General features: G+C 49.9%; 8 protein-coding genes across 15 annotated transcripts; 4 read left to right on the top strand and 4 right to left on the bottom strand.

The window, feature by feature from the left end:
* On the top strand, positions 1 to 6,592 carry PPTG_04188 (hypothetical protein). The gene has a single exon (XM_008898049.1). It carries the CDS (start codon positions 17 to 19, stop codon positions 6,548 to 6,550), a length of 6,534 nt encoding a protein of 2,177 aa, XP_008896297.1. The 5' UTR covers positions 1 to 16; the 3' UTR covers positions 6,551 to 6,592.
* Positions 4,673 to 7,074, bottom strand: PPTG_04187 (hypothetical protein). The gene is made up of 2 exons (XM_008898048.1): positions 6,905 to 7,074; positions 4,673 to 6,825 (listed from the first exon to the last, which is right to left on the bottom strand). Exons 1-2 carry the CDS (start codon positions 7,025 to 7,027, stop codon positions 6,613 to 6,615), a joined length of 336 nt encoding a protein of 111 aa, XP_008896296.1. The 5' UTR covers positions 7,028 to 7,074; the 3' UTR covers positions 4,673 to 6,612.
* Positions 7,075 to 7,267: 193 nt separating this feature from the next.
* Positions 7,268 to 8,698, top strand: PPTG_04186. 2 transcript variants are annotated; one of them, XM_008898047.1, is made up of 3 exons: positions 7,268 to 7,334; positions 7,765 to 7,918; positions 7,992 to 8,698. In XM_008898047.1, exons 1-3 carry the CDS (start codon positions 7,312 to 7,314, stop codon positions 8,547 to 8,549), a joined length of 735 nt encoding a protein of 244 aa, XP_008896295.1. In that variant the 5' UTR covers positions 7,268 to 7,311; the 3' UTR covers positions 8,550 to 8,698. The 2 variants fall into 2 exon arrangements, with proteins under 2 accessions (XP_008896295.1, XP_008896294.1); XM_008898046.1 differs by having other exon boundaries at positions 7,268 to 7,918.
* Positions 8,659 to 13,377, bottom strand: PPTG_04185 (hypothetical protein; the record flags this gene model as incomplete). The annotated part of the gene is made up of 3 exons (XM_008898045.1): positions 8,659 to 12,438; positions 12,501 to 13,213; positions 13,273 to 13,377. 3 exons carry the CDS (start codon positions 13,375 to 13,377, stop codon positions 8,712 to 8,714), a joined length of 4,545 nt encoding a protein of 1,514 aa, XP_008896293.1. The 3' UTR covers positions 8,659 to 8,711.
* An 84-nt stretch (positions 13,378 to 13,461) lies between these two features.
* PPTG_04184 (hypothetical protein) lies at positions 13,462 to 17,772 on the bottom strand. 4 transcript variants are annotated; one of them, XM_008898041.1, is made up of 11 exons: positions 17,141 to 17,772; positions 16,914 to 17,076; positions 16,482 to 16,833; positions 16,292 to 16,403; positions 16,100 to 16,225; positions 15,660 to 16,025; positions 15,480 to 15,599; positions 14,450 to 15,415; positions 14,019 to 14,381; positions 13,818 to 13,961; positions 13,462 to 13,753 (listed from the first exon to the last, which is right to left on the bottom strand). In XM_008898041.1, the coding sequence occupies exons 1-11, from the start codon at positions 17,765 to 17,767 to the stop codon at positions 13,538 to 13,540; spliced, it is 3,555 nt and encodes a 1,184-aa protein (XP_008896289.1). In that variant the 5' UTR covers positions 17,768 to 17,772; the 3' UTR covers positions 13,462 to 13,537. The 4 variants fall into 4 exon arrangements, with proteins under 4 accessions (XP_008896289.1, XP_008896291.1, XP_008896292.1 ...); XM_008898043.1 differs by having other exon boundaries at positions 13,818 to 14,381; XM_008898044.1 differs by having other exon boundaries at positions 13,462 to 13,961.
* An 88-nt stretch (positions 17,773 to 17,860) lies between these two features.
* On the top strand, positions 17,861 to 19,776 carry PPTG_04183 (hypothetical protein). 3 transcript variants are annotated; one of them, XM_008898038.1, is made up of 3 exons: positions 17,861 to 17,937; positions 18,051 to 18,230; positions 18,295 to 19,776. In XM_008898038.1, exons 1-3 carry the CDS (start codon positions 17,911 to 17,913, stop codon positions 19,141 to 19,143), a joined length of 1,056 nt encoding a protein of 351 aa, XP_008896286.1. In that variant the 5' UTR covers positions 17,861 to 17,910; the 3' UTR covers positions 19,144 to 19,776. The 3 variants fall into 3 exon arrangements, with proteins under 3 accessions (XP_008896286.1, XP_008896287.1, XP_008896288.1); XM_008898039.1 differs by having other exon boundaries at positions 18,051 to 19,776; XM_008898040.1 differs by having other exon boundaries at positions 17,861 to 18,230.
* A 171-nt stretch (positions 19,777 to 19,947) lies between these two features.
* On the top strand, positions 19,948 to 20,968 carry PPTG_04182. 2 transcript variants are annotated; one of them, XM_008898036.1, is made up of 3 exons: positions 19,948 to 20,019; positions 20,085 to 20,211; positions 20,279 to 20,968. In XM_008898036.1, exons 1-3 carry the CDS (start codon positions 19,980 to 19,982, stop codon positions 20,817 to 20,819), a joined length of 708 nt encoding a protein of 235 aa, XP_008896284.1. In that variant the 5' UTR covers positions 19,948 to 19,979; the 3' UTR covers positions 20,820 to 20,968. The 2 variants fall into 2 exon arrangements, with proteins under 2 accessions (XP_008896284.1, XP_008896285.1); XM_008898037.1 differs by having other exon boundaries at positions 19,948 to 20,211.
* A 30-nt stretch (positions 20,969 to 20,998) lies between these two features.
* Positions 20,999 to 25,123, bottom strand: PPTG_04181 (CMGC/MAPK protein kinase; the record flags this gene model as incomplete). The annotated part of the gene is made up of 1 exon (XM_008898035.1): positions 20,999 to 25,123. The coding sequence occupies one exon, from the start codon at positions 25,121 to 25,123 to the stop codon at positions 20,999 to 21,001; it is 4,125 nt and encodes a 1,374-aa protein (XP_008896283.1).
* Positions 25,124 to 25,623: the final 500 nt, after the last annotated feature.

Below are 25,623 nucleotides of genomic sequence, written 5' to 3'. Positions count from 1 at the left end.
TGAGGAATGGTCGGCCATGGATTATTGCGATATCGAGTTGGATGTTCATTTTAAACTGCTGAAGACGGAAGTCACGCTTCTTTCACTTGATCGAACATGCGATGTTCTACCTAAAGGAGTTCCTAACATCAGTGTAGTCCTGGGTGAGATCAGTGTGTACGCCCATCCATTTGTGAGTGAAGATCATCTAGGAGTTCGAGCAAAAGCAGATATCCAGTGCTTTCGCTTGAAAGCGTCCTACTTCTTGAGTAACGATATGGTGAAGTGTCCGTTTTTATCTCTCGACTTTGTGCGAGTCTTTATTTTTCCAGTTGAAACAATGATGCACAGTGAGGTACCAGCAGAGGTTGAAATGGAGGCAGAGTGGGTGGAGGTAAAATGGGCTCCAGAAGTCTTGCACGCCATCGGAGGAGCGCTAGAATTGGGGATATTTACAATGGCGTCGTTCGTACATGAGTCAAGATATCCAGCGCCAGAAAAGAATGAAACCCCGCCTGGTGTCGGATGGAAGGCGTCTTCTAGCTTAAGAGTGCCACCAATGCGTCAGATGAAAGAGGTTACACATGATAGCATCTCTCCTGGTGAAGTGATTGCTTTCCGGTGCGTTGCAAAGCGACTTTGTGCTATCTTCCCGTACGTGTACTCTGGACAGCATCGAGTGGATTGCGTTGCAGTCGACACTTTCACTGTGAGCTCGGAAGTAACTACAGGAAGACTACGTATTTCTATTATGGATGCAAGAGCATTTCCAAGTCAACGACCATCTGATGAAGTGCCTGTACCTTCGGAAAAGCAGAGCTCTTACGAGCAAACGCACTTTCGTCGAAAAACATTTATATCTCGTGCACCACGAAGCCGCACCGTGTCAGCGATATCTGAGGCTGGTGTGGCTAGTGCACACAATGGTACTTACTTTGTAGCTGATTGCTTTTCGCTTGAAGAAAATCAGGTCGTTGGGAGCTCAAAAACGATAATTGATCTTTTCGTCAATGGTGTTCAATTGGAATGGGATATATCGACGCAGTTGCGGATCATGGAACTCGTCCGACGCATTACGTTTTCATCCTGGGAGATGATATACCGTGCTCGAAGTGCCTACGCGCTTCACTGTACTCCACCTGATAGCATATACAATCAGTCTCATGGTTTAAACCCGCCACTCGACGATATTAACGAATGCCTGCGCTATGAAAGTCTATTTGCTGACCTGGTTAGTGCATCTGGCGACAAATTACATCGACTACATGCCACAAACATCTCGGTTAATGCCAGACTCTGCGATGAAGTTGGCGTGCGGCTTTCAGTTGGCGTTTTTGCTGGTGACGATTTGCCAGAAGTGTGGCTGTTTGAGGATATTTCGATCAAGGTGAATGCGTTCGAGATGGTTACAGTGGGTTGCGTTCGGGTCAGACACACGGTAGACTGTCAGAAGGACTACGTGTTTGGTGAATTCGAGGACATGCTTCGCAAACGGCTTCTTGCCTGTAAACGCTCGACCACGGTACTTGATCAGACATTGGCGGATGGAATATTGGTCGAGATCAACAAACTGCATCTTCATACAAGTCGTGATTTCCCGTTGCAGTCATACGCCGGCGCAATTCAGAGCCATTTCAATCCTTTCAACGATCAGCTCAGTTCAGCAGCTTCTTCGTATTGGAGACCACAGCAAGAATTGTTTTATCAGTTCTTTTTGCGAACCCCGGTTGCCTCCCACCAACCGGAACTATGGCTAAGACTGGAAGCCGTTGGTTTTGAATGTCTAGGCAACCCATTAGAGAGCTGGCTGGAGCGAATATATCCTGTGTGGATCGAGGAGTTAGCTGAACAAGAGTTGCGAGCGCAGGTACTGGATGAACATGTTGCAACTCTCAAGTTAACAAATGAAGACCTCCTTGGGGATGCCTCGTACAAAGATATGAAGACGCGTTTGAGTGAACAGAATGCACGGTTATACATCCAGAAAGTGAAGCTGGCGCATGAAACGCTGGACGGTGACAGCGGGCCTCTCATCAACGTAGGTGCTGGGCATCTCGAAGTCGATGTTTCGTTTGAAGAGGATATAGCAGATTCATGGTCCAGTATTAAAAGCCTCGACGAGGCCACGGAAGTGCTTGAAAACGAGTTCATGTCAGTAGGACGCGACTTGGCGCTGTTCACTCCGTCTTGTCGCTTATTCATGGGAATCAAGATGAAGACGGTTGTCAAGGATTTGGCGGTGCGAGTGAGACGGTTTCCCACTCCATTGATGGCTTGCGATGGCTTGAGTGTCGAAGGAACCGTGTTTTTGACAGCATATAATAGTGGATGTGGCAACACGGATCTCATGGCAGCTGTACGATGCTTCGTAAACCTGTCCGTTGAAATCACCTGTCCAGTATTATATTTCAATCCTGGCTACCTATACGCGTTGGATGAATTATCGGAGCTAGCTATGGGATTTCTACCTTTAGCAATACCAGAAGTGGACCGACGTTTTCAAACATCTTTAGTGGATATTGTGCGCAGGCTACTCCACGGTAAAATTGGCGTCACGGTAAATAATGCAGGTGCCCGTCTCTTATGCGTGGCAACGTCCTTCGATTCAGCAGATTATTTGGAGATTAACGTTCATCGAGCTCGTTTATCGTATTCCTGTGGCTCGATCGACGTTGAAGTATCACGAGTAACAGCGAAAATCGAGCCTGGATCACTGTCACACATCGCTGAGCTCAGCCACCTGAAGCTTCAAGTTTGGCTGAAGTGGGGCTGTCGGAGTGACCCCATGATGCATTATCTCTATCCTATAGAGTTTATCAGTTCCGAAAACTCAAACGAGCAATTTATTTTGCATCTATCGGCTCCAAGTGACGAAAATCTTTCCGAGACAAATCCGTTGCAAGTTTATCAAGCTACCAAGCTTTTAGTTTTCATCAAGGGAACAATTTGTCCCCCAGATCCAGAGAACGGAGACACCAACGATGGCTGGTCTAAACGTGACATGGCAGCTCGTACAGCCATCGTGTTATACAGCAAAAGCGTTGAGTGGCTAATTGCATTTGGCCGAGTTTATCAGAAGATACCGCAATATCCGCTGCCTCGACGTCGAGATAACACTGGGATAAAATTCACCTTCCCATCTACAGACATTTTGAGAATTCTTGAAGGTGTGACAATCGAGGAATTTGACTTGATCGGACTGGACGTGGCTTTATATGCGAGTGAAAAAAACCTTGTTGGTGTTCGAGCCTTCCTTGACGACAAAATCAGTTGTTCAGGCGCTTTACTGAAAAGCTCGCACGACGTATTCGCCGACAAAAATAAGGAACCCAGCAGCTCTGAAGTTCGTCGACTTTCGTTCAATATTGAAGAATGGATCTGGATTGTGCACGATGTGAATGTGGATGCTCGTGATATTCAAGTGCGCGTATGTACGCCTGAGTCAGGAAGCAGAGGAGAGTCGCTCGTGTCTATAAAATACGTATCATTGATCGTCGGAGGTGGCACAGAACGAATGCCGACGTATGACAATGGTTTGATGAAGCTACACAGTCCGCCGCCAATGAAGCGTGTCACCAATGCTCAACCTTTCAATTTTTCTCAGAGTACCAGTGCGGTGGAGGTGAAGGAACGATCAAAGCAAAGTATTCTCGAATATTTCGACATTCCGCACGAAAATCCATTCAGTTATCGCGAATCAGACAGCGACAAGGAAGAAGAAATGGACATTTCCGAAGCTGCAGATGCTGAGAATGAAGTCGAAGAATGCCAAAGCCAAGTTTTGGATGAGTTCAGACGTGCTGGTTTCTTGCTTGGTCTGTTATCTAAGGATGTTCGGGTGACGATCACAATGCTGGCTCTAGAGTCTCTAGTTGACATCGCGGACACGTGGGTGCAAGTGATTGTTACTAGCTTACCAGAACTCTTTGTTGATGCAGCAGAGACCGCAGCTTTGCTTGAGAAAAAAGAGGAAGCGACGGAAGAGCCTGGTATTGTCGTTGAGGAAACTGATCAAAGCCCCAAAAAGTTCACGTCACTAGCACAAGACCCGAAGTTCAGTGGCATTTGCCTCCAGGGTGGTGCCGATGCCCCCGTAAGTCCACACACTCACCGGTTCGAGCCAACACCGTACTCCAATGCAGATTCTGTACGACCCGTTAAAAGAAAATCTAACTTGGTCGTCAGTCAGTTAGAGCGGATTCGAAGCAAAGAGGAGGTGTCGCCACCTCGGCCAACAGACTCGAAGTTGGTTCAAGCGTTCATCATGGTTAAGTTCGAAGACTGCCAGATCAGTATCCAAGATCAACTCCACAAAGGGTCTGTGCTACTCGCTCTAAATTCTGGTACACTGCAACACGCTGTTTCATCGGATTCGAGTCATGAACGCATCGACTTAAACGTCGACGGCTTTCAAGTATTCACAGCGCCGTTGGATGTTGACGTGAAGTCTCATGCGGTTTGGCTCAAAGCGCTTGCGGATGGTTCGTATTGCCCCAGCTCCTATGGTCTACTAAAACAAGTGATCGCGCCAATCCCTGCGCAAGTTACTATTTGGATCGATCATGAAAAGAATATCATCAAGAGCAGAGTGAAATTGGACATCCCAGCCATCGAGGTGCAGGTCAATCTGGCATCCAAGAGTATCCTGGAAAAGCTTGTAGCAACTGCGACTGAACTGGTCAATGCCAAATTGGCTGAGAAGAAGAGTCAAGATCGATCTCATCTTCTCCATAGCTATCTGAGAGAAGCTCCGCGTCGTGAGCGTTCTCTGCATCAACTTGTTGCGTTACAAAAGCAACTAAAGTGGAAAATCGCTGCGCTGGAATGGCGACAAATGTGTGGTTGGGATTACCGCAGGAGTGAACGAGCGATGACTGCCACAGAGAGTACTCGAAATCTACTATTTGAGGTCGAAACACCGCCAATGTCTCGAAGACGAAACATGTCGTCGGCGTCGGTATCTTCAGTAGCAACAAACATTGGTATGGTTGGCTCTACGACCACAACTCGCTACGAGGACGAACAGGTTACGGATGAGCTGCAGCAGATGACTCAACAGTACGAGGTGCTTTCCGAATTGACTCGTTTAATGGCTAGCGAGGTCCAGAAACAACTAAAACCAAGCCCGTTGCCCAATTTGGATTTGGAATTTACGCTCGATCGCGCTTCATTGACGCTCAGCGGTGAGAATGTTGATATTATCCGGGCACAAGTAGGTTCCTTGAGCTTCAAGATGCAGTTGTTTGAGGATCACTCGGGTAAATTCGCGCTCACATTGCAAGATTTATCCGTCAACAACCTCAGCCCGGTAACCCCTTATCCAGATTTACTACTGCCAGTGTACTCTCGATCGTGGGAAGGAGACGATATGTTCTTTCGTATTGATGCTGAGATCGCAAAGCCTGTGAGAGGGACCACCGTTGTCCAGCATTTCGAGATCAACGTGCATCCGATTCAGGTGTGCATCACACAGGAGGTGATCATGCAATTGGTAGCGTTCTTCTCACCCCCTGACACCTCCAGTAGCACCAAAGATGTCCAACGAGAAGAAGTACGATCTCAATTCTTGCAGGTTCGAACGAGTAGTTCTAGCGATGGACGAGTTGGTTCGGCTATCATTAAGGCTGTCAAGGTCGCTGGTAAAGCTGCTGCACACCCTCTGAGTCTTGGACGTACTCACCGTGACGAAGATCTGCTGCCTTCTGGCCGTAAAACCAAAGGATCAACGCTCCACAACATACCAGAGGACCCATCGCAATGGATCGCGAAGCTTGCAAACTTGTCCGAGTCGAACGAGTTGCCATTATTCAACTCGTCCGATGAAGCTGAGCAGCATACTGACTCTGCAGAGCGAGATATCAACGATACGAAAGATCGAGCCAAGAACAGTATTCTGTTCAAGCGTATCCGACTGGGAGCAGTCGAGGTGGTGCTGACCTTCAAGAACAAGAAGAGCAACTTGGGCAATAGCAGCACACCCCACCTTCATCTAGCCCATGCGTCGCAGCCTCAAGCTTTGGAAGACATGCGAGGCTTTGAAGTCAAAACTCGAGCTCTTGTGTACTGTGACAAGACATGCTCCCCCATGGATCTCTTACTGCGGATTCGACGCGACATCGTGCTGGACGTACTCTCTCAGGTTGGGCGTAATTTTACCAACATCGGCAATTTCTTACGAGACCAGTTCGATCCGTCTCGATGGGCGGCGTTCGATGCTCTGGCGCCTCTCAAGTCGCTATCCACGACGGTATCGTCGTTGACTGCCATCGGGCCATCACACACTGGCGCAGTCGTGCCTCTAGCAATCCAGACAGAAGCCTCTCCTGACGTCAAAGCTAAGGACTCGGAGGAGACTCCCAGAACGTCCTCCTTCCGACCGACGGAACTTCTGTACGCTCGACGCGGCTCCGTGTCCAGTGACCACTACGACGCCGATTCCTCGGCTCCATCTACTCCAACATCAGCGGATACTCATCCTAAGCAGGTGAAGGCCAAACGTTCGTTGGCCAAGCTCTTCTCCAGGAAAAAGTCGTCTTCTAGTCCTCTGCCTTCTCCACTACCAGATCAATAACCTAACAGACACTACACCAATTAATTTCTTTCTTTACCGTCTATTCTACTCTAGTTACGCTCTCAACAGCGAGCAAATACGTGGGCCTTTATGTCTGTCACGTAGCCCATGCTGTAGCTGCCGCGACGTCGCAATTCTCGGCGGAACGACGTGGGTTCGGGATGCTCCAGTCTCGCAGCCTTCTGAGCTTCCTGTGACGCGATCCAGCGCAATGGCAATAAAACTCCGAGCACGTAGAGAGCTACTAGCAGTACCAGAAGCGTTGCCATGACAATCTGAACACGAATAAGCGTTGAATATCGCGAATTTTAAACACAATGCTACTAGTAGTGAGAGCAAAAGCTCAGAACACACCTTGCGAGAAGTAGAAAGCGCACTGAGCTCGTCAAGAATCTGTGCCGCTAGCGGCAGCAACGGCACACGACCCAGCACGAAGCCGCCGCCTAGCAGCGCAGCGTTGAAGAGCAGAGATCCCATGCTGTTAACAATGGGATAAAACAATATTTTTCAAAACATTTCTGCCACCAATAATTTAAAAAAAGATTACTGAAAACAATAATTTGTATTTTAAATTAATCGTGTTTTTTTTATAATAATTAATAAATTTCGAAATGATGTTTTATCCAATCAACTGCTTTGAGTTTCTACCAATCGCTGTTGCTGAAGTTTCAGCCAGTCACCGGAGACGCCGCGTGGTCCATTCAATTCCCGACCAACAATGGAGCTCCTCACTTTTCAAACCGGAAGTTAAAACTCGCATCATGGCTCCCGCTGCCCCGAAAGTGTACGTCGCCGTCTGAAGCCCCTTCAGGCCCCAAGCTTCTTCTTGCTTCATCATGGAAACTCGCCTGCGTCTTTTGAATCCTTTGCTCTGAGCGGAGGGTGACGTATGGTCGGATCGTGAGAGTAAAGCGCAGTCCTAGACATATACCAAAGACCCTCGTGGGTTTGTGCATAGGCTCGCTCTTCTCTTGAAATTGATACGGAGAGGTGGCAGTACTGCTGCCTCTCTAACATCTCCCTATGTGTCTCGGTGAGGCAGCATACGTGGAGGATCATGGTGTGTGTGGCTTCCGAGCCACTCCACTCAAACATAACTATGACGGGTGTGTCGGAAGTCCTCTCTTCGGAGTTGGGAAGGAGCCCAGGGCCAACCGATGCCTTAATGCATCCCGTCCTAATGTTGTCTGTTTCTTTGTAATTGCCACCTCCAGTCTCGTCCCTGAGTCGATCCTCAAGAAGCGTCGCACGCTCGAGCAGGTGAAGGCCAAGCGTGCCGCCAAGGCCGCTGCTGACCGTGTGCACCGCAAGAAGGTCCGTCAGATCGCCTTCAAGAGCGCCGAGAAGTACATCAAGGAGTACCGCCAGGTAAGAACTTGCTCTTACACACTGTCAACTATTGAAGAACAGTTTCTCTAACCTTAATCTTTGTTATAACCAGCTCGAGAAGCAGGCCGTTACCCTGCGTCGTCAGGCCAAGTCGACTGGCAACTTCTACGTGCCCGCTGAGGCCAAGTTCGCCTTCGTGATCCGTATCCGCGGTATCATTGGCGTGTCCCCCAAGGTCCGCAAGATCTTGCAGCTTCTGCGTCTGCGTCAGATCCAGAACGGTGTGTTCGTCAAGCTTAACAAGGCCACCATCAACATGCTGCGTCTGGTTGAGCCCTTCGTGACCTACGGCTACCCCAACCTTAAGGTGACCCGTGAGCTGATCTACAAGCGTGGATTCGGCAAGGTCCGTGGCCAGCGTATCCCCCTGACGAACAACTCGGTGATCGAGAAGTCCCTGGGCCACGTCGGCATCATCTGTATTGAGGACCTGATCCACGAGATCTTCACGGTCGGCGAGCACTTCAAGCAGGCGGCCAACTTCCTGTGGCCCTTCCAGCTGTCGTCCCCCAACGGCGGCTACACCAAGAAGCTGCTGCACTTCGCCGAGGGCGGTGACGCCGGCAACCGTGGTGCCGAGATCAACAAGTTCATCAAGCAGTGCCTGTAAATGGTCCGTTTGGTCGTTACTTGCGAGGTTTCTACCAGCGACTGGGTGTTTGAACAGGTTTTAATCATGTTCAGATGCTTTAACAAATCGGTTTGAAAGATAAATGAAAAGGTCTTTTTGACTAAGAACCAACTCTTATTCTGTATCCGATGTCATACTGTTTCATGTTGGTTTGGCTTGTGGCACTACACGTCGTTGACGAGATGGTGCAGCTAGTGGCGTGCTCAGTGATAATCCCAAGCGTGGTGCTCCACCCGCCCCAGCTCCAGCACTTTGAGCACGTCTGGACACACACTTCTCACACGTGCAATTACGCTGATGAATAGCGATCTTCATGCGGCGTTTGGCTTCCGCAAGGCCCAAGTAGTTTTCACGCATGTCGCTCAAATGGTCAGCAGAACGCGCGGTGGCCCACAGTCGCACTTCCGTCATTTCGTAATCCTGCATACGCCAGCCTAGCAGCAGTTTGGACGGTTTCGACACTGTTTGGTTACTCGGTGTCGAATGGGACTCTCCAACACAACGAGCGTCAATATACAGTTTAAGGCCAACACGTTGGGGAGATGACACGTCCATAGTGAAAGCCACATGACGCCAGCCTTGGTTTCCACTGTGCTCCATCTTCTGCGTCGATCGAACTTGCTGGTTCCCAAATGAAAGCACTAAATAGTCATCTTCGTCGATAACCAGTTCCCAACTCGCAAGACCAGGGACATCCTCTCCTTTCACGCCGTCATCAAGACTCTCTACTCGTCTGCGAGATGCCAACACTTGGCGAGCATTACCGGATAAAGTTGCTGGGATTTCTTCGCCACTTTCAACAATTTTCTGAACTTGGTTGTACATTTTGTAGTTTCGAATCCAAACCTCGAAAGTAAATTCACGACGATACGGGTCTTCGTCGAAGGTGGTGGCAATATCGAGAGTACTGCCTGGTCGGATGGGACATTGAGCTCCCCAGCCATTTGGCGTCAGTGTAGACGTAGAAGAAGGGAAGCGTAATGCGAATTCTTCTGGGATACGACCAGGTTCTCCACGATCTACAGGTGCTGAAGACTCAACGAGACTCACAGGACCAAAGAGACGTAAGGTGTTCTCACGTTTAGACGTGTCCAAACACTCGATTCCATCCGGTGAGGCATCACCGCTAGCTGTGGCGCCTTCTTCGAATCGCCAATAAGCCACCACTGCATCTTCTTCGTCTTGGAAAGGACCGATAGTCATTTTTGCACTTGCTGCTTCAGTAGAGACACTAGGAGTTGACGAGAAAGCTGCAGATGTAGACGTTGCATCGGCATTCAGAGTGCCACTGATAACCGACGTTTCAGTAGCGAAGATGGAGTAATTCAACGCACGTGGCTCGGTAGTAGCTACTCGAGCTTTCGCTGACACACCCAGCCATTCACTCGCATCTTCTGGAGCTAAACGTTTCCAAGCTAATGTTCCAGCACGTGCGGAGTCACTTGAATCGTCCTGGCTTGGTGGTTTCTCAACAGACACTTTAAGTCGATCGAGTGGAGCGACACTGTTCAGCAGCCGTCCACGACGCATGGGTTGCGTTAAAGTCTCACAACAGAGTAAAGAGAACGGATCATTCTGTGGGTCTTGCTGAGTCGCAGCTTTCGTGATAGTACTCAAGGGAGGATTCAACTTGGTCCAAGTTTTCTGCAGTGTATCGAGCACTTCAGAAGATGATGAAGTATTAAACTTGCGGAACATCGTTAGTAGAGCTTCATCGTCTCCAGACAGATCGAGACACCGCATAGCCCAGTCCGGTTGACCAATACTCTCAAATACAACAGCGAGTTGTCGAAAGCGTCGAGCGGTGGGTCCCATTCTCGACGGTAATTTAGCTGCTTCGTCTGAATCAATAGCCACGACGTATTCTTCAAGCGCAGGGTCATGAGCCAAGAATATTCGCAAAAAACCTTCCCATTTATGAGCGTCAAGGAAGATTGAGCTCATAACTGTTCTCGAAAGTAGAGACGTTCTGCTGTAGTTTGAAGACGGAGCAGCAACAGCTCCTCCGTCTGTAGTAGTTGCAGAAGACTTCTCGTGAGAATTGATAAGTGCTTTCAACACTTTCAGCACTTTATCTTTCCAGCCAAACGTGTGATACGCAGTCTCCAGCACTGCATCCGTGATGGAACACACAGGACGATTACTATCGTCATTCATGAGTGTGAACGCCACCATTTCACGTTCGAAGACACGGCGGAGAGTGGCGTTAGGAACCGCAAAACCCAGTAGAAGAGGCTCACATATCGCCGCTGAATGCAACGTTAATCGACTGGACAACGTCGCTGGATTGGACACTGCGTAACACAGTCGATCCCCACACATTGATACTAGTTGGATACTAGATCGATTGAACCCTGAACGAGTGTCAAGATCAGCAACGCTGCATAGAAGTCGACTCGTATTATCAAGATGATCAGCTACTGGTGTGACATAGCGTACTTGATTGCCAGAAGTGCTGTAGAGTAGCGTCTGGGATACCCACAGCAAACTCTCTGGTATTCCCAGTAGATCAGTTTTGAAGTCGTATACACGCAGTTCACGAAGCTCAGGAGACAGCACCACAATACGTCGAGTAGTGATAACAGCCAACAGGAGACGTTGCTGTGAGTCATGAGGTCCAATTTGTGGACACGAGGAAGAATTCCACTGCACGTCGACGACACGTTCGTTTGATTCACAAGTCCACGATGAGCTTTCGACTGGTACCGATAGATCATCTCCACTGAGTACAAGTCGTTCGCTTTGAAGATCCGGTGCGAGTAGATACAGCAGTTTGCAGACCACATTGTGGTATGGAGAAGCTGCTGAGAGTAATAGCGGAGTAGCGAATACGCGTTCAACGGGTTGGTTCAGCTTCACACGTTCATTGCTGGGGTCGCGTGTAGTCTGGAAAGCAATGGCTTCTCCAGTCTTGGACAGCACTAGTAGCAAATACGTTGGTGCCTTGGCTTCGTTATCAACGGATGGGTTCAAACTGAAGCAAACATCTCGAGTTTCATGTTGCAGTGATCCGTATTTCAGCTCAATCGCTGGTAAAGAGCTTGGTGCGATCACTGCGTCTTCATCGTCTGGGTTGATAACGACGTCGGTCATTGCAGTATCCACCGTAACATCGAGATCGAGTACTGCAAAGGAGAATGAGCGTGGACGAACACCGTTTGCCGCCGCATCTTCACCCTTTTCGCGTAGTTTGATACACACTACCGACTGGTATCTATTTGCAAGCACTTGGAATGGTAGAAGTGGAACTCCACGCTCACTTTTCCAGTCTGGAAGTTGGTCGCTTGAGGCTGTCAATCGACCTGATAGTTGAGAGAATCGCTGCAGTTTTAGTACTGGAGTTCCCTTGGCGCTGGTCTTCACAGAGATTTGCAGTTGTGACGATGGAATGCCAGTCGGATAGTCATGATACTGAGCAAGTGTGAGCTGCGTCGTCGTGCTGAGTGTGAGGACAGTCTTGGGCTCCGTTTCAACGGTATTCGTTGTTGCGTGAGTCGGTTGAATGTCGATGAGGAAGATCGATCGACGGTTTATGGTACTAGCGTAGACTGCTAGAGAGTTTTGCCACAGAATAATATCCGTGGCAAGTACCTGACGTCTTCCAGTTGGTATATTGAGGGTCGAGGAATTGGCAACGGGCCACCAATCGGTCATGGCACCTCCAGCGCTACTGTTGCCTCCTGCTCCACCTCTAGGACTCGTGATCGAACTCCCTCCGGTATTCACGAGCTCCCAAGCTGCAATGACATCGACACCAGCTTCGTTTCTATGAGAACGCCAGTGCATCAATAATACAGGCAGTTGAGCATGAATCGTTAACGTTAGAGATCCTCCCAATCTTGACAAGTCCGGTGTTTGAGGCGGAGCACTATAGAGACATCATTAGCCCTACAATACATCGAAAAACTATGAAGAAAGTCTAGTACGTACAGCGTAGTGGAGGCTACACAAGTGTGGGCTTGGCCATTCATCGCGACAACATCGATACGTCGATTCTGGTAGGCTGCAGCGAGGAACATATTACTACTGCTCCCGTTTGTACCACATCCAGTGCACATTCCGATACAAATCTCCACGACTGGAGACTGTGCCAATTGTACGGCAAAGAGTGGGGTAGCAAAACCCGTAGATTCCTGGCCCTTTTTAGGGATCCCAGTATCCATTTCGCTTGATGAAATACTCCATACTTGAATAGTACCATCGTTGCATCCAGAACTGAGTAAATGGTGTTCTGTTGAGTATGCCAACGAGACTACAGACCCTCCACGAAGAGCACTTTTGCGTAGGATTTCTCGAGCTGGACGAGGAGAATCAACTCGAGTGACTCGAACGTTGTTGCTCCCTTCAGCATTGAAGAACAGCCATCGATCAGTACAGAGAGAAGTGGCAAGTGCCGTGACGCGACGAGTTCCGTGCACTTTGTCGGCGTCTGAAGTGGCTAATAACACAGATTCTTCAAGGTCCCAAACCACGAGGAGACGAGATTGTAAAAGGCCCACGACGAAGTGGGGACCTGCAGGGAGGATCAAGTCCACGTTGCTGGAAGCCAACAAGTCGAACGTGATGTGACACAGCAATGCTCCAGTGGTGGCATCCAGCTCTTCCAACGTGTCTCCTTTGACACACACGATACTACCTCGACTCTGAACGACAAATTGTTAGTTAACTTCAGATTAATACCAATTCTACATGAAGATCATACCGGATGAAAGACCACTCGCTCTACGAATTGGTCACCATTACTTGAAGCAGTAGGCTCATCGATCACAGTCAAAGGTTCTTTTCGAGGCGCTAGGGACAACACCATCGCGAATAAGGCCAAGCCTACGGAATACGAAGCGTCCAAGATTAGGCGACTTCTCAATTGACCAAAGATCTGAAATGTATAGTTGTTCACGATAACTGTAGCAGTCAAGCTTATTTATTCTTCTTTTAAAAAAATATAAGATCGATGTATTATGCTTGGTTTAAGAACGTCCCGAGGTTTGGAGCTTCACCGCTGTCGGAGGTCGAACTCCTTGTCTTTCAAGTATCGTTCTCCACGCTGCAGTAGGTTTCGCAACACTCGTATTCCACTTGTTTAATATCGCATCTGGAGTTGACATCGAGGCTGAACTCTTGGCCTTCACAGCATGAAATGCAGCTCCCCACTCCTCAGCTGATGCGTACGCTTGGACGAGTTGCTGAACGATAAGGATCCACACGTTAGATGAGGCAAATTACTCAAACACAATTGCTAAGACTCACTTCATCATTCTGTAGTAACGAAGCGACAAAGATTGCGTCATTGTGCCGTTTGCAGGATACAAGAGCAGAGCCAAGTTGCTTGAGAGGTGTCTGCATCTCGCCGCGATGAAGAGCGATACAAGCGCGCTGGAAGAGCGATGAACCCTATACGAACAACAAGGTGAGCAGTAGCAGATCGCAACCAAGAATTCTAGTAGTTACCGTGAGATTGGGTGAGTCTCGCTCTTGCTCAATTAAATCACAAAGTAACTTCGTCAAAGGCTCCAACAGAGCGTGTTTGATGCACATGTTGACCTTCAGTGACAGCGAAAGACCGGGTAAAAGTCGTAAAGCCTCAGACGCATGATCAAACGCCTCGAAAACAGCTCCCAGCCACTCCGTGGCATCTGGACAAAGCGGTTGAGCGAGCTCTGCTACCCGCTCGACCGATCCAGCGGTCACAAGTACCGCGCATTGGAGAACTCTGTTCGACAGATCCAGGATGTGAACAGCCTGTAGTGGCCCTCCCAACACGAGCTTTTCATCTATGACACCCAAGATTGTTGTCGCTCCAGCAGGGAATATCTGTTGCTCATTAATCCATAGCGTTAGATACAATTGCTGAAACATCAAGTGGAAGAGTCCTCACATACCTGAGGTCTTGGGAACTGGCTGAGGTCGTCGTCGCTTACTTGAGTTGCGCAAGAAGCTTCGTTCAACACCCATCGAGACGCTAAAGCTAGCGTGAAACATCGCGTTCTTGAGATTAAGCTGCACTTCACCTCATCTTCTGTGGTGAAGAATAGCGTGTGATGCACCCAGTGCAGCGAAAGTGCTGGCGACGGAGTTGGAATTTCATGCAGATACTTCATCGAAGGCGCAGCTCCTTCACTTTGGTTCATGGGAGTGAAGCGGTAGATTTTGATGCAAGTTGGATACACGAGTGCACAAAGGCTCTGAGTGGTGTCCCATTCGAGACTGAGAGGACAATCAACAGCGAAACCGGCCAGCTTACGTAGCCCCGTCTCACCTTCTGGTACCCCCGTAATGGGACTCCATTCGTAGAATTCCAGGAACGTTTTTGTTAGGTCATTTGCAGGGTCCATTGACTCGACATTTGTTGCTGTGGGTGAAGCCGATGGAGACTGCGACGGAGACATCATCGTGAGTCTCAGATCCGTCATCTTCGGCGATGACATTGAGCTAAGACCGAGCATAAATGACTGTGCGCGCTGGACTCGACTTAGCGATGCAGGACTGTCACGTGCTCTCTTCACAATTGCTCCACCAGCAACTAATGGTGCTGGATCGACAGTATTGACGTCAGCGACGTACTTGACAATACCCAGAAGTGGCCCCGAGAAAACGTGGAGCACATTGTCTTCACCACTTGCAAAACTCGTCTCGATAAACTCGATTTCCGCATCATCTCCTGAGATTTTGTAAATCGTCAATGTCAAGCTTCTCGCCGCAGCTCGCTGCTGTCGAGCATCCGGTTCGTCTGTGGCACTAGCAGCGGATGCTCTGCTCCCTCCAAAGAAAAAGCGTGAACGCTTATTTGGCACAATGGCAGATGCAGTATTCGATCGGGTGAGCTTGCCAGCTAGTTCCTTGTTGGGCTGCGGAAAAGAGCAATAATGGATGAAATATTGCGATACACAGTCAAAAACTACCCGAACTCACCGCTAGAACTGCGAAGAGTGGCAGCGATGGATGCCATGCGAAGCCAAAGGCATGCGCCACAAATATCGTCTCCAGATCGACCGCATTAGGTGGTACAGGTTTCAATCCCACTTGTAAAATCTACAACAACAAGACACGTCAGTAGGTGCAGGTTAATGAACAAATTCATTGACTTGTCACCTCGAGGTGTCCAGTAATCGGCAGAATTGCTGCCAGGAATCCATTTTGCCAGGGGCTGTACTGTAACAGAGGGACACGAGAACGCTCAATTGTGGCGGGAGCCTGGGCTTCAGCTCCGTTCTGTACAACTTGGACTTGTGGTTTGTCTTGCGGATTTTCACCAAGAACTCGGATTCGAACTGCCATTGAGGAAGGAAATCCGATAGCTGGATTGTTGTTTGTGCCTCGAGGGATGAACACTGGTGTTGGAGCAGCTAAAAAGCTCGTCTTGAGGACAAGTAAGCCGTAACTTGTGAGGCAGCACAACTCGCCCGGATTGCGAGCGCTACTTGTGAGAGACGCCATCTTCAGTCTCTTGGGTGGCATCTGTATGTATAGCAATCACAGAGTTCCAATCAGTAACAAATACTCGTAACACTTCACGGCGCGTCTGATTCTACCGGATTAACGAAGACTCGCAGATCCCTGGACTCTTGAGTATTGCTGCTCATAAACTCAGTGAAGATAGTCGGCACATTGTCCTTCCCACAGTAGCGCCCTTTGACTCCGATTTCTGAAACAACCAACTTCAAAACATTCATAAAAAAAAATTAGTTTGGGTGTATAACATGAATGCGACAGCTAATACGTACAGTGGAGCTCAAAGCGGACGTCGAAAGCACTATGAAGCAACCTTTCTGAGCACCTGGTAGAACAACTACACTCTGAAGCTTGCTGTTTGGTAGAAGACCAGTGAGCGTGGCGCTTTAAGGTCAACCAGCAAGCAGTTAGTCTCTGATTTATTAGTGGATAGATAGTTGCAGACTCAATACTTCCACGCACGGTTTGTTGCTGTCCAATAGCGGCGCAACGTCAAAGAAGAAAATGGTACCGTCGCGACAAGCTGCAGTCATGACGTCGTGCTGTGGGTGAAACTTGAGTTCGTGCACTCCGTTCACCGTGTCAAATTGTCTAAACACGTCTCGGAGTTCCACTTCTGACGTCTTCACGCAATCACAGCTCGCAGTCGAAGCATTTAGAGATACTCGCCACGTTACAACATGTCCATCCAAAGTAGCACAGGCAAGATGGTGTAGTTGCGTGCTTAAACGAGTTTCAGCCCCTGGAAGAGATCCACTCCCACTTCGCTTCATCAAAATAGGTGGAGTCGTGAGCAGAATGAGCTGCTGGACATCTTCAAATCACAATAAAATAATAACAACACTAAATACCTTAGCTTCTACCCCAAATCAACCACTGTCTGTCTAGACTTACCTCGCTGTGATCCGCTATCAAGTGTCCCAACCGTTTTCGACTGCCATGGGCTCCAGATTCGGATCTTTCCGTCTTGACAACCAATCGCCAAAAGTCCTGAGGGTAAGATGGATACACTGCTCGGAAGCCCACGGTGAAGATCTTCAGGATCAAGATGGTGTACCTACAAGGACGTTATACCAATAAGCTCTATGTCACTACAAAAATCTAGAGTTAAGAGCTCTTACCGCTCCATTCTGATCAAGGTCACAAATGACGATATGCGAGCGTGAAACGATGATGAGCCACTCATCGAAACACGTTCGAGACGCTGGCAATTGGGTCGTACAGGCAATGGCTTCATGGTCGTAGAAGAGCATCTGCAGACTCGGACGTCGTCTCGGCTTAATGAGTGAAGGTCCGGTAGGAGACAATAACCCCTTAGCTGCCGCTGCAGCTCCCTGGACCGATCTCGCTGATGGCGAAGATGTAGCACGACTCAGTAATCCCTTGGCTGCGGTGGTGGGATTGAAAGCTCCGGCAGACTCGTCGCCAGCATCTTCATTCCCCTCGTTGGTGTGCGCTTCGTCGTCGTCGAGGACTTGAGATTCGCCCAGATTGAACTCCGTCACGACGTCTCCTGCTTCGTAGTCCCACACAATCCCACAGCCTTTTTGCTCAATAGCAGCGACCCAAGGTTTCAAGGGATGGAAGACCACGTCCACGAACGCGCAAGGCTTCTTGTCGCTCACCCCGGGGGGACACAAGTGCGCCAGTAGCTCCACACACCCAATGCCACGCTGCAAATCATCTACAGACCCTCTTGGCAGGTTCACACGGCGCATTTCCACCCTGGTATCACTAGGGAGAGGCATGGTGCATCACCAGATGCGGAATTCGCGTCGCTTCAAGATCACTTACGTACACCACACTATTTTTGAGAGGTTACTTTTTGAGGTTACTCTTTTGGTTACGTCCAATTTGTCCCAAGAAAGTCGTGCGGCGCATCTGCGTAGTTATGAACGGCACGGAGGAGCACTTGGAGGTCCGTTCGCTGTCTATTAGTCGGTGTACTTGCTGCAGTGATGTCTACCTCATTAACAACGACTAAATGATGCGATTTACTGCGCTCTGTGCTGCGATTTACATTGGAATCAGAACGGAGCTGCTCAGTTGCGGCTCTCTTCGTCGACCAGCACCAGCGACTCCTTGTCGCCGCCCAAGCTGCCAGATGAGAGAGCAGAAGAAAGCAATGTCATGCGTCTAATGGATAGTCCGATGGCACCCAAGGAAATCGCAGAGTTCCTGCTCGAAATGCCGCACACGGACCCCAAAATGGTGCACAACTCGCTGGCTACACTATCAAGTTTTACTCTAACTAACGTAATGAATTACAACACAGGTCGGCCAAGTTTTAGGTGAACCGGATGCCAAGTCGATGAGTGTTCTACACGAATACGCCAGTGGCTTCCAGTTCGAGGGCGTGCCTTTTGACATCGCACTTCGAGTATATCTCAGTAGGTTTGAGCTGCCTAGGGAAGCTCAGAAGATTGATCGGATTCTACAAGCATTTGCCAAGGCTTACTACGCTAGCAACCCTGACAGTGATGAGTGCCCGTCTGAAGACGCTGTGTACACATTGGCATTCTCCGTGCTACTACTCAACACCGACGCGCACAACCCGAAGCTCTCACGGAGATTCAAGATGACACGAGCAGACTTTATCCGCAACTACCACCGACTGGGAGGAGAGACTGGCTCTGCGAGACCAGAGGTGCCCGACGCATATCTGGGGCAGTGCTACGACTTGTTCGTGGCGGATGCGATCAAACGGATCGAGAGGAAACCGGCGGAGCTGTTACCGGACGAAGTGGAGCTCGAATTTCCCGACGCAGCGCTAGGACTGGAGATTGAGACGTCGTTCGATGGTCGCACTGCAATCGTCAAGAAGTACGCCAACAACCGCCACACTTTCAGCAGCAGACGACGAAGGCAGACGAACGGTTCAAATGCATCAACTCCTAGCAGTTTCTTGGCATCTAGTGCTGGTTTCCTGAAATCTGGCTTGGCAAATATCTTGGCGGTAGTTGACACGGAGTTATCCATCGACGGATACGTGATCGTGGCAGTAGGTGATGACAGTACCCGCCAGATCGGTTACGCACTCACTCGCTATCTGCTCAAGACGGCGCCGCGCCCCGTTCTCATCCGATTTTGCGAACCCAGCGTATACTTTGCGTCTTTAGTATGAATTATCATCAATCAAAGCACATATGACCCCATGATTTGGATGAAGCTGAAGAAGAACGTTCTGATGCTGCAGCAACCTCTGAACGGCCGCCAGAGACACATGATCACGATGTGAAGTGCCCTCTGCCACGCTCCAAGCGGCGCGAGAATGAGTGGAAGCGCTTCCTTGCAGCAGTGCCAAAGTCGAGCTAATTTTGGTAGCCGAGTGCCTTCACACTTGGTCATGTGTCCGGTCGTCACAAGCCGTTGCCATTTGCTTTCTACCAAAAACGACAATGAAACGGGTAAACGCATCTTTTTTTTTCGGGTCCGTTGTCTCGCTCACCTGCCGTCCTCAACGCCTGCCGTTCACAAGAACACATAGTGAAACGTGCTCGTGCCAGCGCAACGACAACGCCAACAACAGCGGAAGAGACTGTCTTCTTCGAGAGAGGCGGAGAGACTGGAGAGAAACCAATACAGCATTTTCACTACGTATCCGCCAAAAATCTTGTATGGTTGTCACAGAGTGAAAGATCGCGTCGTTTCGATTGCATGCGTGTAGTGTTTGATAGATTGGGTTAGCGAATGTTTGCTAGATTGGGTTCTACGAATTTCAGTAACTTGTGCTCTTTCAAATCAAGATAAGAAACCCTATTTTCTGCAGATTTGACATAAGTCCGACTGAATGTCAAATTAGGTCGTGTCTCTTCGTTATTTTTGGTATTGTATTGAAGGCCTTGACTACTGGTGTACTACCACCCAAAGCCCACCCCTCAATCCGGACGACGATATTACTGCTGCCCACATCGTCATTCTCAGAAATTGTTCGCCAACGTCACTTGCCAATTTGCGACGATGGGCGCAGTACTCGTTTGCTTCGGAGACCATGAACCGGGTGAGTCGGACATTATTGTGGTCTGTAGGGGAAATATCTAGCATTGACATCCTTTCACTCTTCAGACTTCGGCGATATCCGACAGCGACGAGAACGCTCATCCAGCGAAGATTCGCTGCTCGATCGACTGCAAAAGAATTGGAGTTGTGGAAGCCTCGGCGACGATCAAGACGAAGGTGAAGACCCCATCAAGTGAGTTGATTGCCACTTGATTGCATTCCAGTATCGTGAGCTCTAACAATTTCGTCTGTGATCACAGTTGGGACGCTTTCCTGCTGCAGTCCAACAAATCCACTGCGTCCTCAGGTAGTCGCATGCTGTCAGCGTTCTACAGTCGCCTACTGGAGGAGAACGACGACTGTGCCTTCTACTTCGATATCAGAGGCAAACGTATCAAAGGAGCATATCTGGATCGAGTGGAGCTACTGGACGACTATTTCCTGCCCTTGGTACGGAGGCGAGCGATCTCAACGGAAAAACCACCTCCACTCGAGTCCCTGGAGATGTACAGCTCGAGCGAGGACTGCTTCTCCACTTCGTCTACCATGATCAGTGAACTGGACTACTGGGCGTCTTCAGACCCGCTTTTCACGTCCGAGGATCGCCGATACGACCCGCGTTACCTGCCTTCAAAGCCAACTCTCGGTCGCTGCGCAAGCTGGGGTGCACCAGCTCACACGGAACTCAAGATCCACCGAACTTTCAGCAGTCCGTACAAACAAGAGGACTCCTGCTTCACCCGTTTCCAGTCATCGTCTGCCAAGCCATTCCTGTCCTCAGCCATGGGTCTGGCTGCCTGAAAAGAGTCAACTACGACTCCCTCTTATCTTATTAGCGTGAAGGTGTGTCTTGCGATCTCCGTCCTTGACGGTGTACCCTTTATAAGCATGCTTGCAGTTTTTTTTTTAAAATCGATTTCGTGTTTAAAACACGCAGTTTATATTGTGGCTTTCTACATGGGCATGACTTACACTTGTTCTTAATCCATTTCCTCTTTGATCCACGTGCTGATGCCACGCTTGGGGTTACTGTAGTAGAACTTGCCAGGCACACTACGCGACTCGCGCTTGACCCAGCCAGGAGGAAGCTTCTCTACGGCTTCAGGGTGCTCTTTTTGCTGTTGAGCACGTTTGACCATTTCCTCTGGGTGGAAGTGGCAGATCTCCTTGAACATGAGCTCCTTGAGATCCGTTTCGTCCAGATCGTCCAAGTCGAAGCTCTGGAACTTCTCCACTGGAGCATTTTCTCGTTCTTCATCGTAATACATGGCCAGATACGGATGTCGTAGTGCCTCCTCCACAGTAATACGCTTCTCCACATCAAACACGAGCATCTTCCACAGCAAGTCCAGACCTTCCGGGTTTGCGTTCGGGAACATGGTGTTCGTATCGATCCCAGCCACTGCTTGAGTCCGACTCAATAACTGACGGCCCTTGAGCTTATTTGCCAACGGATTCTCCTTGAACGAGTGCTCCTCTGGCACACCCAACACGTTCATAATGAGCTGGAGCTGGTGCACATACGTCTCGCCCGGAAATAAGGGTTTGCGACCTAGCATCTCTGCGAAAATGCATCCTGCAGCCCAGAGATCTACGCCTTCGCCGTACGCACTACCTAACAGCAACTCGGGCGCGCGATACCATCGTGTAACCACATATTCCGTCATACCCACATCGTCCGCTTCCTTAGAACGTGCCAGTCCGAGATCACAAATCTTGAGCTGACAATCCGAATTGATGAGTAGATTACTGGGCTTCAAGTCACGGTGTAACACTCCAGCGCGATGCATGTGGTGCAAACCGCTCAGCATTTGATACAGGAAATATCGGATATGGTCGTCACGTAGTACCTCCTTCGAGTAGATAATACGGTGTAGATCCATCTCCATGAGGTCCACGGTCATATACACATCGCGGAAGTCCGTGTACGATGGCGGCGGGATCAGATCCAGTAAACTCAGTACGTTTTCGTGTGCCATGTGACGAATTAATCGGCACTCACGAAGAATCTGCTTGAGTTGATGAGGGTGCCAAATGCAGTCAATAACCTTCTTGATAGCCACGTTGCCGCCTGTCCGCAAATTCGTGGCAGCAATCACAATACCGTAAGCGCCGCGACCACACACTTTAATAAGCTGGTAATGCCGCGGGATAGTGAACGGAGCACCGCAAACCATAAATGTGTGCATGTCAGCGTTCTCCTTACAGATAACAGCGTCTGTAGCGGCGGGTAGAGCTGCACTGCCTTCGGGAAAGCGCTTGTGTACCGATTCATCGTCGTCTTCCTTACTACTGACAATTGCACCAGCCGACTGGGTACGCGCAGTGTCTTCAGGTGAGAGTTTAACGTTAGCCCAGCCATGACGACGTGCGTGTTCACTTCCACCCATCTGGAACTCGTCCAGAGTCATTCCTTTCTTGAGTGCAGGTGTTGCAGCTCCTAGCAGCGCCTGCGAGTGAGCAGGAGTGGCATCCCATTGCAACATGTTCGAGGACGGCGGGTTCTTCCGATCAATCACAACGCTTTGACTCTTTTTAAGTCGCGGTTGTACCCCATCGCCTTCTTCCATAATCTTCTTGCGTTGACAGGTGATACCGAGCTGCACTTTACCACAGTATTCGCCCTTCGCATTGCTGATCGAATACCATTTGCTGTCCGCTGCCATCGCTGCTTCTTCCCGTTTCTTGGTACGTTCAGTACCGTCCGCAGCCATCAGATACTTGGCAACGTTCAGCGTTGCGAAGCCAAGCTGGGACTCCACTCCATTCTTGCTGTGGTCTTTCACGTCCACTACAAGTGAGCAAGTGCCAATAACGTGGCTGAACGGAAGCTCCAGCACGCGGTTCCACACTGGATGTGTCGGTAAATACGACTCGTCCCCTGCATTGCGTGGTGTACCGGTGCTGAAGGGATCTACTACTGGAGTTGAATTGTTAGATGAACTGCCAACTCCGACCGCAGACGAAGCCGCAGAGGCCGCAGAGCTCGCAACAGAAGTCATAAAACTGAACTTCCGCGACAGATTCGGCATCGATATGCCACCAATAAGTGCTGACGGACCTGTTGCGGTGGACGACGATCCTGCTGTTGATCCATTCACGCCAGACTTTGGTTGTTCGCGGTACTGGAGTTGTACCGTGATACTCGGTTCCTTGACTGCTTTCTTGACTGATGTACCAGCCTTCAGCCCATGGCCTTGCATCACCCGTACCAACAATAATCCTTCAAGACCGTGCTCAGCATCTACTTCGTTAAACTCTTGAGGCAGCTTGAGCGTCGTAGCTGCACCAGGAACTTTGAACACCGCACTAGCTGCTACAACGTCGCCGTTGATCTCGAACCGCGCCAGTCTTCCATCAGAATAAAACGTGAACTTGTGCACCCAATTCTGAATGAATTTACGCGCATCACGTCGATTTTCGAGCTCTTCTTTGCCAGATGCCACAGCGATGGAGCCATCCACCGACATGCCACCGATTTTGAAGTTCGTCCACAGTGTATGTCGAGCAAAGTCATGCATGAACGTCACGACACCAGAGTGACCACGGAAGGAACCGTGGAACGGTACGGATGGTGGATAATTGGAGCAAAAGATGACATCTTTGTCCAGTAACCGGAAGAAGCGCGTGAACACTTGTTCAGATGGCGGAGGCAATGTCACGGCCATGTCTCCTTCTGTGCGCCAGTTACCACTGTGTGCTGTATAGAGCACAACCAACATCGCGTAAAACTCCTCCATGTCCAGTGGTGCTACTGGAAGTGTAGGCAGCGCCACGATGGCTTCAAGTCCAAGTCGCATCCAGATAATTTTCTCCACAGCAGTTGGCGCTGTCACTTGTAGCGTCTTCTTGTCTTCGGTTATAAACGTGAAGCCATTGGCTCGACTTGACGAGTCTTTAACCCCTGCTAGCACGTACAAATGACTCGCATTGCTGGACGCTGGACTGCTGGAATTCCTCCGGATCATACTCGCTGCAGGACTACCAGGTACAGGTTTACTAGGATCACTCGGTGGTTGAATATGGTGAGGCACAAGCGGCTCATCTCGAGACGATAGATAGGCCTCTTTCGAAGCGAATCTTCGCAGGAATTTACCTTCCAACACGTAGTAGTGTCTCTCCAGTCTTCGCAGCCATTCGCTTCTTCTGGTCAACACACCTTCCCACTTAACCGCCTCATGATATAGTGTCCCTGACTGTGGCCGGAACGTCGAGTCATCCACCCCTGACGGCGAGCTAGCATCAAGCTCCTTATCAATATCTAACGATGGTCTATCGCCATTCTGCAACGCTGTTACCGGACCTGGATGTGTTGGGATTGAGTTTGCCGCTTCTAAGTGGCTTGGCTCCTTCACTTCTCCATCCCCCTGCTCCACTCGAACGCTACTTGTAGTAGATGAGGGCTCTGTGAGGACATTTTTTGCGCCTGCCGCTGTAGTTGACGAGATCCTTTCTCCAAGAGTATTAAGACGTGAGTCTTTCGCTTCTGACAACCGCCGCAATGACGAGTCGTATAAATTTTGCTCCTTGCCGTGCAACGACAGCTTGGCATCTTCCAGAATCTCCGACGCGCGCTCGGAGATCTCTCCTTGCTGCCTCCACATATTGATCACTCCCTCTCGACTACCCAATACCATTCCAGCAGTCATGGAGCTGTCATGGCTGCGGCGACGATAAGCAAAGTCACTGCCACTTGAGACGGTGGAAATGTCTAGGCCATTGAGCATATCCATCGTAAAATGAGACAAGGCGCTCTCACTATTGCGCACTTGGTCGTAAGGAGCTTCGCCACCGGGAGTCGCGAGGCTGAAAGCCCCGTCGATAGCGGGCGTGGCTGCCAAGTCCTCTACAGGCGGGGACGGCCGCATCCTTAGCGAAGCTCTGGTCCACGCCGCGCTCTCGCTCTGTGTGCGTAGTCGCTCTTTCCTCTTGAGTTTCCGCACCTGCTGAGTCGGTAGCGGATCCACATCGCTGGATGTATTGCTGCCACGCGGCTCTCCGTCCGCAGGGCTTGTGCTAGTCGAGGACGTCAAACTGGACGGTTCCTCGTACGGTAGCGCGTCCTGATAGCTGTCGAACTCGTCGGATGCCTCGATCACCTCCATGACGACGTGTATGTGTGACTTGAGCTTCAATTGGAGGCGCTGTGACTACGTAAAGGCGTAGAGGACGAGCAGACGGATGGAAGTCGAATAGAGGGCTCTAGTGACGGCTCTGCCGCTCGGATTTCAGCCAGGATCAGCTGCTAAGAACGCGCCGCCGTTCCCCTATCGAGTGCAGGAGCGTATGGAAAGCGATAGCGCGCAGGAGGCGAGAAGCAAGAGGGGGAAGCGTAGCCTCCGACCGTCGCTTTGTCGCCTATTGCGGTTATGCGGGTAGGTCGAACAGCTCAGACAGCCCCCTATTTGGTACCCAGTTTTGGACAAGGCAGAACTCAGGTGGTCGTGTTGTTGTTTACACTTGGAAAATGTATAGTCCAGACATCCTCTAACGTGTCAAGCGCAGCAGCACCGAGGTCAGCTGGCTGGGCCGTTCTGGCGGATGGGAGCATGAGCCCGAGCCAACGCGTCACATTGTGAGCGTTTGGCATCGCCCTATTGACATT

Source organism: Phytophthora parasitica, assembly GCF_000247585.1.
Source record: "Phytophthora parasitica INRA-310 unplaced genomic scaffold supercont2.6, whole genome shotgun sequence".
In the NCBI taxonomy this organism is placed as follows: Eukaryota; Oomycota; class Peronosporomycetes; order Peronosporales; family Peronosporaceae; genus Phytophthora; species Phytophthora nicotianae.
This window is presented reverse-complemented; position numbering and strand designations above follow the sequence as displayed.

Coding starts and splice junctions, on each gene's coding strand:
- PPTG_04183 (XM_008898038.1), top strand. CDS start 17,911: ATGAACGGCACGGAGGAGCACTTGGAG. Junction 17,938..18,050: donor GCACGGAGGAGCACTTGGAG/GTCCGTTCGCTG, acceptor CATTGGAATCAG/AACGGAGCTGCTCAGTTGCG. Junction 18,231..18,294: donor CGCACACGGACCCCAAAATG/GTGCACAACTCG, acceptor ATTACAACACAG/GTCGGCCAAGTTTTAGGTGA.
- PPTG_04184 (XM_008898041.1), bottom strand. CDS start 17,767: ATGCCTCTCCCTAGTGATACCAGGGTGGAAATGCGCCGTGTGAACCTG. Junction 15,416..15,479: donor CACTCTTCGCAGTTCTAGCG/GTGAGTTCGGGT, acceptor TCTTTTCCGCAG/CCCAACAAGGAACTAGCTGG. Junction 14,382..14,449: donor GCCAGTTCCCAAGACCTCAG/GTATGTGAGGAC, acceptor AATGAGCAACAG/ATATTCCCTGCTGGAGCGAC.
- PPTG_04182 (XM_008898036.1), top strand. CDS start 19,980: ATGGGCGCAGTACTCGTTTGCTTCGGAGACCATGAACCGG. Junction 20,020..20,084: donor CTTCGGAGACCATGAACCGG/GTGAGTCGGACA, acceptor TTCACTCTTCAG/ACTTCGGCGATATCCGACAG. Junction 20,212..20,278: donor GAAGGTGAAGACCCCATCAA/GTGAGTTGATTG, acceptor CTGTGATCACAG/TTGGGACGCTTTCCTGCTGC.
- PPTG_04186 (XM_008898046.1), top strand. CDS start 7,574: ATGTGTCTCGGTGAGGCAGCATACGTGGAGGATCATGGTGTGTGTGGC. Junction 7,919..7,991: donor ACATCAAGGAGTACCGCCAG/GTAAGAACTTGC, acceptor TGTTATAACCAG/CTCGAGAAGCAGGCCGTTAC.
- PPTG_04188 (XM_008898049.1), top strand. CDS start 17: ATGGATTATTGCGATATCGAGTTGGATGTTCATTTTAAACTGCTGAAG.
- PPTG_04187 (XM_008898048.1), bottom strand. CDS start 7,027: ATGGGATCTCTGCTCTTCAACGCTGCGCTGCTAGGCGGCGGCTTCGTG. Junction 6,826..6,904: donor CGCTTTCTACTTCTCGCAAG/GTGTGTTCTGAG, acceptor ATTCGTGTTCAG/ATTGTCATGGCAACGCTTCT.